At 47.7% G+C, this 9948-nt stretch overlaps 1 protein-coding gene across 1 annotated transcript in view; it reads right to left on the reverse strand.

Moving 5' to 3' along the window:
- LOC136957995 (cadherin-20-like) overlaps nucleotides 1–9553 on the reverse strand; it is a 10082-nt gene extending 529 nt beyond the window's left edge. The window contains 8 exon segments of the mRNA XM_067252214.1: nucleotides 438–568; nucleotides 3075–3328; nucleotides 3612–3799; nucleotides 4855–5022; nucleotides 5626–5745; nucleotides 6343–6637; nucleotides 9334–9381; nucleotides 9383–9553. Coding sequence (XP_067108315.1) covers nucleotides 438–568; nucleotides 3075–3328; nucleotides 3612–3799; nucleotides 4855–5022; nucleotides 5626–5745; nucleotides 6343–6637; nucleotides 9334–9381; nucleotides 9383–9553 — 1375 coding nt within the window.
- Between the last annotated feature and the right edge of the window lie 395 nt (nucleotides 9554–9948).

Raw genomic sequence — 9948 nt, forward strand, 5'->3', positions numbered from 1 at the left:
TTCTCTCTCTTATTACTTCGCTCTCTCTTTTAATCCCAATGTCCTATTGCAGCTTTTTTGTGACATGTTCCAATTATCCCACACCAATTATAATGAAAGAAACGCCCAATTAGGTCATTAATTTCATCCTTTCTTCAGTGTTCACAAGCAAACAAACACGTACACAAAAAGGGGGATGAAAGTGACTCTCATGGGTCCTGGCAACCAGCTGTGTGCATGTCTGTATGGCATTATTAGCTCACACAATCTGATAATAATTAGCTCATTTCAAGCAAAGCAGATTTGCATGCATCTGGCATGTGTGTGTAAATTAATTATGTGTAAGATCTGTATTTATAAAAATGTGTGCTTTTGTGGATGTACAGCTTTGTGTGTGTATTCTTGCATGTATGTTTGTGCATGTGTATGGTATACGTGTGTGTGTGTGTGTGACTCACTCGTCTCCATGGCCAAGACAGTGATGTTGTGCCAGGAAATCTCCTCTCGGTCCAGCGGCAGCACTGTCATCAACGACCCGGAAGTGATATCAAAGTACCCTCCGGGGTCACTTGACCTCTCAATTGAATATCTGGTGACAAAAAAAAGTATTTTTAAAGAAAACTTGTTTTTTTCCACAGTTTTGTGCGTGCGTTCCTTATGTAAAAGCAGTTCACCACACCATGTAAGCACAGTAAAAACATGTGTGACAACGTGATAAGGCTTGAGGCAGACACGTGTTGGCCAATTCAAACAGGGCTCCACGGCAGATGAGGTGATGATAAGGTTTACAGTAATACATCCACACCCCCCCCCCTTCCCCAGGACACTGCCAGGCTGGTTCACTTCCTGATGGCTTTCCTCCTAAACATCCTCCTATAACCCCCTGTAAGCATTGTGCAACTGCAACCAGACTTACAAACACACACAAATACACACACACACGCACACATGCAAAAGTAATGTAATCAATGCAGAGACGCAATGGGTGTGGTCCTCAGTGGGGAAGCTGTAATACTGAAAATATGGGCTGTTTGCTCAGGGCTGCCTTACATGGAGTGTGTGGCAGGTCTGTGAGGCTTGTATACTGTAGAATAGAATGGAAATAGAACATTGATATTCAGTACATCCTTTTAAACCTGAGCATGCTGAAACTGGCAGAGTTTGTGTATGTGTGTGTGTGTGTGTGTGTGTGTGTGTGCGGGGGGGTGGGGGTGTTCAGCTGTGTCAAAAGTATGTGTGTGGTTGTCTCTGTTTTGCCTTCTTGAATATGCACGTGTGTTTGTGTGTGTGCTGGCATGTGTGTTTGTGTGTGTGCTGGCATGTGTGTTTGTGTGTGTGCTGGCATGTGTGTTTGTGTGTGTGCTGGCATGTGTGTTTCTCTGCCGAGAGCAGGAAAGAAGCTTGTCCGTGACTGGCACAGTGATGGCTGGGGAACATCTCCCTGAAGGAGGTCTATTAATATCACTCCTACATGGACCAGAGACCGGGTTGAATGTGTATGTGTCACATAACACTGTTTGTTTATGTGTGCGTGTGGTGTTCATTATGTGTGTGAATGTGTGTGTGCGTGCCTGTGTGTGTGTTTGTTGTGTGCATGAGTATGTGAGTGTGTTTTGGGCTGTCAGTTGTAAACAGATACAGTAGGATGGAAATTAGATGAGAGGTGTGAAGAACAGGAGATAGCATGATGGAAAGACAGAGAGAGAGAGAGAGAGAGAGAGGACAGAGAGAGAGAGAGAGAGAGAGAGAGACAGAGAGAGAGAGAGAGAGAGAGAGAGAGAGAGAGAGAGAGAGAGAGAGAGAGAGAACAGACAAACAAAAGACAGGAGGCAAAACAGGACAGAGATTGAGAACGAGCAAAAACAAAATTTGCCAGATAGAGACAGTTCATCTTTTCGTCTCCCAAAGTACCACAGGTCACCCTGCATGGTTGTCCTTATCTGCCGCGTTGTGATGTCAGCGGTGTCCGGTGGCCTCAGTGAAGCCATGGCAACCCTGATGTTGTGCTCCCCCTCCCTTCCTCTCTCTACACCCCACGGATTCTCCCTCACGTCATTGTTGCTAACGACCCAGAGCTGGTATGAACCTTCTCTAGCGGGCATCAGAGGCCTTCGTCAGTGTCCACCCCGCTACAGAGCACCACCATCCTGGGCGTCACACAAGAACATGGGGGAGAAGAAATCCGTTCAGTGCCCCTGGAATGTCTAGAATGAGATCCGCAGTTACGCAACATTCATTTGTTCCCTAGTGAGTGTCTTCCGTGGAAGCCCTCACATCTTTTTCATCTATAAAAAAAAAAAATCCCACATGATTCATAATAAATATTTTGAGGGGTTTCCAAAATCCTCCAGCTTCCGGTTTCAAGAGAGTACAACACAAAACAGACCTCATGTGTGGCGTGTTATAACTCTAACTTTAATTCCCATCATCCTGTTCTCTAGGGAAGATAGTCTGTGAGATTAAGCACACACAAACACACACATACAAATGTACACCACATGTACAAAACACGCACGCACGCACCATACCTACCCACCCAATGTGGTACCTGCACTCTAATAGTAATTGTAAAACAGGCAGACAAACACAAGAGTGGAGCAGTCTTTGATCCCTCCAAATGATTAATAGTCTCATTAAATGCTTTATAGCTAATTAGTTTATGAGAGGTGCAGTCTGGACACTCACACCATGCTCCTTATTTTAACAGGACATCTGCTTGGATGTTTACAGAGACACACTCTGCTTAATTGAAAACTGTTTTTGTCCAAGTTTAGACTCATTGGCTAATGGTCAGAGCAGCATCAGCATTATGTTCACCTTTTACCCACATTTGTCTTATTGACAGGCTCTATCACTAGCTAACAAACATGCATTTTCAGATTTCAGGATGGTGTGCTCTGTGTTTCTTTAGCTGAACTGAATTCCCACCTTTGTTATACTGCTCCTTACTGGACACTTATTGACATTACATGGGCTCAGTTTCTGACCGGTAGACAGATGAGGAGGTGACAAACTTATGAAACTTTTCTCATTACCATTAAAGACATTTCAGCAAGTTACAGTTATCGCTCGAGTGCCAGCCGAAGCTTCCTCACCGGATTGTGTTGTTGGCCACGTCGGGGTCTCTGGCCGAGACGGTTTTGAACACGGTCCCTATCTCAGCGTTCTCGCTCAGCTCCACGTAGTACGCCGGCATGTCGAACACGGGCGCCTCGTCCACGTCCTCCACGCTCACGTGCACGATGGTCACGTCCTTGAAGGGCCCGCGCTGCCTGAAGACTGGATCCAGGTGTTTGTTGGCTCCCTCCACCTTGAGGGTGTAGCTGGGCTTCCTCTCGTAGTTCAGGGGCTACGGAAAAAAATGACAAAATATATAATACTTAAGACAGGAGAATATTCGTAGAATGTTACAGTGAATTTGTCGGGCATTCATGAGACGTAGGTTCGTTTGCATTGTTGGCCTGTTTACTCTGGCGGTGCACTGCTTTGTGTTCAAGCCCTTGGACGACATCAAAAGGCGGTCTTCAAATGAACCTGTGCATTTTCAATGTATGTCAAGTCAAGATGACATGTATCTTGCATCATATCATGGGATGTAGGTGAAATCCCATGCATCTTTGGAGGACTCATACCTTTTTGATGGTGATGATGCCAAACATGTTGGTGGGGTCGGTGGTGATGTCGAAGGTGTCTCTGCCGTCGCCGTCGATGATGCTGTACACCATCTCGGCGTTGGCCCCCACATCGCGGTCCTTGGCCCAGATGCGGCCCACCACCGTGCCCACCTGCACTGACTCCGGAACGCTCATCTGGTACAGCCCTGAGAGAAATAGGTAGTTAGAGAGAGAAGAAGGAAGAGAGACACAGATAGAGAGAAAGTGAAAGAGAGAGAGAGAGAGATGGAGACATCAAAATCAATTTCATGTTCATTTGTTGTACCATGTGCTTAAACTGTGTACTGTTTACCAACTGTGTACTCTAGATGGCGCCAACTATCTTCATTAAACCCGCATGGCAACTCCCGCAATACAAATTGTTGAACAAAAATTGCCTCCGAGAGACAGCCAGCTAAAAATGGGTTACAATGAGTCAACAGGAATTTCATTTAGAATTTAAGCTCTTCTCAAAACAGGAGCGGGCGGCTGCCCAATTTGCAGCACTCCTGACGTCCCTTCAATGAAATGGTCACACATTGTGCTTGTCAGACAATTGCCCCTGAAGCTCTTCAACATTTATTAAACTCTTGTAGAAGTGATGGCACTAATGGGCAGAATGGAGGGATGTGTATGTGCGACTGTGTGTGTGTGTGCGCGTCTGTGGTTTGTTGAGGGGACAAGCCCACCAGTCGGGCGTCTGAGGAGAGACGGGTGACCTTGTGACCTTTTTGTGAAGGATAACGAGCGGAATAGAAATGGGGGCAATCAAAGAGACAGCATGGGGAGGCTGGTGGTGAGAGTGAGGGGGGAAAGAGGGAGGGAAAGAGAGAGGGATGAGTGGACTGATGGGAAAGAGACTAGTCACTGGTGGCTAAAGGAGGGGATGAGGGAGAGAGGGATGAGGGAACATTGATAAGAGGCTAGAGACTAGTGACTAAGAGAGGGGATGGGGGGCAGAGGGCGAGAGAAATGGAGGAAGAAAGGAACAGAAAGATGGCTCAACGGGAGGGTAAAAGGAGGATAGCAACTGGAAGGAGGAATGGCAAGGCAACAGGACAATGAGTCAAGAACGAAAGAGGAGGAGAAGAACAGAAGAAGTGGAACCAGATGAGAGAAAGGGAAGGAGTGAAAAGAGAAAGGGTCAGAGGAGGGGCTGGGGCTGAAGAGATGTGCGGAGGAGAAGAAGGAGACCAAGAGGAGGAGGAGATGTGCAGCTTACTCTGGTCAAACACGGGCGGGTTGTCGTTCATGTCCCCCAGTGTGATGTGGACGCTGGTGGTCCCAGCCAGGCCGCCCAACTGCCCCCCCATGTCTTTAGCCTGGATGATCACCGTGTAGTTCTCCTTAGTCTCACGGTCCATGTCAGCCAGGGACACACGCACAACTCCTGGGAGTAGAGAGGGGGGGGGGGGGGGGGACACATAGGAGGAGGTTAGAAGGGAGAGAGGGCCGAGAGGGAGAGGATGAGAGGGAGAAGCCTGAGATGACTTGAGGGTCAGCGTCTGACTAGATTAGGGTCGTACCGAGGGGATGTTGTCTCTGGGGATGACCGCACAGGTTAAAGTGAACCATGTCAGACTGGGGTTCAGATTCTCATAACGAGGGCCAAGAGTTTTTTTTAATCAAATGATGGTCTTGACAGGGATAAATGGCTGGCCCTTGTCACAGTTTTGGGCTGGGTCAGAAATTTATTTTCCATTAGCGTGTGATATCCATCAATGCTAGGCAGTGATGCCAAGTGAAATGTTGTGCCATGACCTACTCTTCTTTAGCAAAATGAGCTTGGTCCCTGTTGATGTGACATAGTGGGATTTTGGCTCCAACTTCTATTAGGTTAGTACCACTTTCAGCCACCAGAGGGGGTCTTAACCATCGCAAGGTGCAACAAAAAGGGCTCTCAAAAAAAGGGAACGGTGGAATTATGAAAGGTCTGGATGGCTAGGACTCACATGGCCATCACTGGTTTATTGGAATATTATTGTACTATAACCTGTCTTGGCATCCACAGAGAAGTAAGGTTGTCCTTCCAAGATGCTGTAGACCACCCTGGCACTGTTCCCATAGGTTGGGTCATCCTCATCTGTAGCAGTCAGCTGGATCACCGAGGTTCCTTGGGGGGGGGGGGGGGGGGGGGGGGGGGGGGGGGAGGTAGAGATTTACATTGGAAACCAAAAAAGTATTTTGTTCACCATGATGTGTCGGTAATGATTGCCTTGGGGGAAGAGACTAATGGACCATGGATGGTCAGTGACAATCAGTGACAATTTCTTATGTGGAATTTGTTGTCCACTGTCTCTTCCTGAGTTGTGTAGGGTTGCAGGCTTCGTGTCAACAGAGTTATTGTTCTATTGATTGCAATCTTCTGAGGTGAATAATCTAGTGCGTTGTCGGCCAGACTAGAAATCCACAGACGAGTATTTCACTGTGTTCACAATGACATAAAAGAGCCCATATTAACTGGCTTTGAGCCTTTCACACTTTTGAATGACGTCAATGTACAATCTCTAAAATCTGCAGCAGGATTGTTAAGACATAATGCAATACTCCAATCATGATCCCCGCTTTTGTGTTCCGCGTCAAATAAGCGGCCCGGTTTTCTTAAGAACACAAACACTCGTGATAACCAACTTCAGGACCAGACTGTCCGTGTCTTTCCATCTGCTCCTCCTTTTCTCCCCCCACCCCTCCCCACTCTCGCTCGGCTCACCGATCTTGGACATCTCCGGTACGGTGGCCTGGTATGGCCCATCCAGGAAGCGTGGCTCATTGTCGTTGATGTCCTGGATCTTGACGATGAACTGGGACTCGGGCTCCAGGGGCCTGTCCGTCAGCCTGTTGCGAGCCTGGGCGCGGAGCATGTACTGGGCCTTGACCTCGCGGTCCAGGCGCTGGATGGCGTGGATGTCCCCTGTGCTGTCGTCGATGGTGAACGTGGTGCCCGCCCCTTCGCCTGTCAGGATATACTTGATAGAGCCATCGCCCAGGTCCATGTCCGAGTGGAGCTGTTAAAGTGAAAACAACAAGGTCAGTGGTTGGGGACATCAGATTTGTTAAATTTATCTCAAGAGTTGTTCAATTGAGTTCTGTTCAACAAGGTATGCTCGACCAGGGGCACCTTGAGGTCTGACAACAGCCTATTTACAGTGTTACAGACTTCACCGGCCAGACACGTCAGACTAGTGAAAAATTGGTTGCTACTTAATCACTGTAAGCAGGGACATAATCATGCCAGAGTTCCCCTTGATCAGTTTCCATGTTGTGGCAGGAGCCCAGGGGGTGCAATCAGACGTCTTTTGTGGGGTCGGTTAGCGACAAATACCAGCCTGTTGATGTGCAATCACTCCTCATTTTGTCCTGAGAGGGCCTCTCTCTGTGATGAACACTCGGGCGACAGAGCGAAATTAAATCTTCCCATCGGCTGTTTTCGTATACAATCAACAGGAGCGGAGAGAGACCTCTGAGCGTGGCTCAGATGCAACCCCCACTGGTTTGATAGCGCTTTCCCATCGAAAAGTTTCGATTACCTCCCCCCAACCCCCCTCCCTCCCCACCCCTCTCCACAGTCACTGGGGCGGAAAGATAATGCTAAAGTTGGAAGTTGTGAACCTTTGTGGTCCTGGTGATGCTGGCAATCATCGCAGTCGTTCATTGTGAATTCCTTCCTCTCATCCCTTTGTACAGAGAGCCTGGGCCCCTGCACCTCTCTTCACAGCTGGACTCAGAGTGGAAGAGGTGGTCTAATTCACGCCTAGCTGTGTGGCTTAGTCTCATGACTCATGCTGATTCATAGTGCCGCATCTCTAAATCTCCTTTGAGCTCGTCCATGGCTCCTGAACCTCTTTGATTAACAGCCGTCTAGCAGGGAAAGAGGACAGGCAGGCTCAGTAGCTGGGTCCTGAGGCCATCAGTTCCAGCCCCAGTCCCGGTCCCAGGCTCAACCCTCGTCCTGGCGGTGGTCCAAGCCAGAGGGGTATTGAGGTGAAGAACAGGAGGTGAAGAGAGCTGGCTACTCTCTCTCTCTCTCTCTCTCTCTCTCTCTCTCTCTCTCTCTCTCTCTCTCTCTCTCTCTCTCTCTCTCTCTGTCTGTCTGTCTCTCTCTCTCCCATTGTGTGTCATATCCCACAATGCCTTCTGTCCTGAGTGGCTCTCAGGGTAATAACATAGCCTGTCCAAGTCGCTCATTTCACTCCAATTCTGAGGGGAGCAGGGACGGCCTGAAAAGGAGCAGTACGTCAATGGAGCACACTAACAACTGAGGTGGAAAGAAGAGAAACAAATACATGGGCTGGTGGAGGTGTGAGGTGGGGACAGACTGAATCGGCACTCTCCAAAGATTTATGAAAAATGTTTGGGTGAAGGATGAGTGTGTAATGTTGCTACCAGGAAATGGTTTCAAATCATCACATCAGCTCCAATCAGGGAGGTTTGGGATCAAATAAACTCCTTGTTCGCCATTTCCCAAAAGGAAGTCTGGAAGAAGGAAGTGATTATTTCTACTTCCTTTTTTAGGTCAATGAGGAATAATGAGGCAACCATGAATTCAATCAGAAGCTATGAAATCACAGCATTTGAAAATCAAAAAGCGCTGATTTTTGTTCCCCAGGTTTTGTATGAGCGCCTGGTAAAGTGGAGGAAGATGTTTTTAAACAGTCTTTCACAGAGGATTCAAAGAAATTTGAGACTAATGGATTGGACTTGGCTTACTGCAAATTCACAAGCTCATTGTTATCTTGCAAAATACATAGAGGGTATCAGAAACGACTATAGTGTTTCAAGAGCCGTCCAGACAGTTCACTAGATAAATGTGTCAACTTTGGGTCGCTTTTGCTAAAACCCTTCTGCTAAAATCACTGATACATTTGCTATTAAGCTGTTTAAACGATAGCCCTCTTCTTTACAATCGATGCCGTCATGGTCGACTGAACGGAAGGGCCGATGAACCGGCTGAACTGTTTCTTGATCAAATGTTCCATTCCCTTTAACGGTCTGCCAATCAAAGCTATCCTCATGACCACTCTTCTGGACTTTTCACACTTCGAGTAGATATGCCAACTTTCTATAGAGATGTGAGGATTGTAACTTTCTATAGAGATGTGAGGATTGTGCGTGTGTGTGTGTGTGTGTGTATGAGAGCATGTGTGAAGCTGGGTTTGAATTGATGAACTTTTTTCTATTGTCTGGACGTCCTTCAAAGGCATAGAAGGGAGAGCCTCTCAATAAAGAAGAAACGTATCCAGCAATTGAGCTGGGATTTAGTATACTGATGCAACTCTGCCCAGCCGTGGACCACTCGTCCATGATCTTATCTTTTCGACATGCATCTGTTCAGCTTTGGACTGGAATAGTAACAATCTATTTGCCTTCTTTCTCACTTCTTGCAGGCTCATGTAACGATACCCACTGAGGTCTGAACCAATTATCTGGGCATATGGTGTTGTGGTGCTGTTTTGTGAACTTTGCTCTCTGGTGGTTATATCGTCTTAACACATCTTCACCCAGCCAACCATTTCAGAATAAGTTAAAGTCAAGAAATTATTCTACCCTGAAGAAGTCCTCCTTTTCTCTTCTTTATCATTCTATTTTACCTTTCCTACTTCTCCTTTAGAACTATTCCCTAACCCCAGCTTCACTCTCTATCTCCCGTTCCCTCTAACCCTCTTTCAATCTTCCCTCTCTCCCTCCCTTGCAGTGAACTCACCTTTCCGATATACAGCGGCTCCAGGCCGGTGTATTCCTCCAGCACGAAAGAACTGATTCCAGACCCAGCCTCTCTTCACTCTTTGAAGGAGGCCAGAGCTGCTGGCGTCCTGCCCAGCTGTGTGCTCCGAGCAGTGGGCATGGGGTAGCAGGGTCAGGAGGGTGAGGGCTATGGCCAGTAGGGTGAGGGCACCACTCTTAGGCTGCCAGAGGTCTCCCATGGCTGATAGTCAATCCCTGTAATACAACACAACTCCCCAGGTCTTTGTCGCAATCTCGGGTTAGGGGGATAACAAGTCCTCCCTATTCTTCCTTGGGTCCGTGGGTCCTTCCTTGGGACTGGTGGATAGTCTAGACAGACAAAGAGAGGGAACAGAGAAAGAGAGGGGGCAGATGAGTGTTCATCCGTCCTCATATTCAGATGTCATTACGTTCCCCTTGGCCTAAGCTCCCTCTTGGTTGGATCACGGGGCAGTATGGAAGACGGTGGAAGACACATGTCCCCCCTCTTTTGTGCTGCGCAGGGGAGATTAGGTTCTCCTCTGTCTGCCTTCTTGTTCAGTGATAATGAGCTCTCTATGTGTCTGTTTGAGACTGGGAATATGGACAGAGAAGG

The sequence above is a fragment of the Osmerus mordax genome, chromosome 15 (assembly GCF_038355195.1).
Source record: "Osmerus mordax isolate fOsmMor3 chromosome 15, fOsmMor3.pri, whole genome shotgun sequence".
Taxonomy (NCBI): Eukaryota; Metazoa; Chordata; class Actinopteri; order Osmeriformes; family Osmeridae; genus Osmerus; species Osmerus mordax.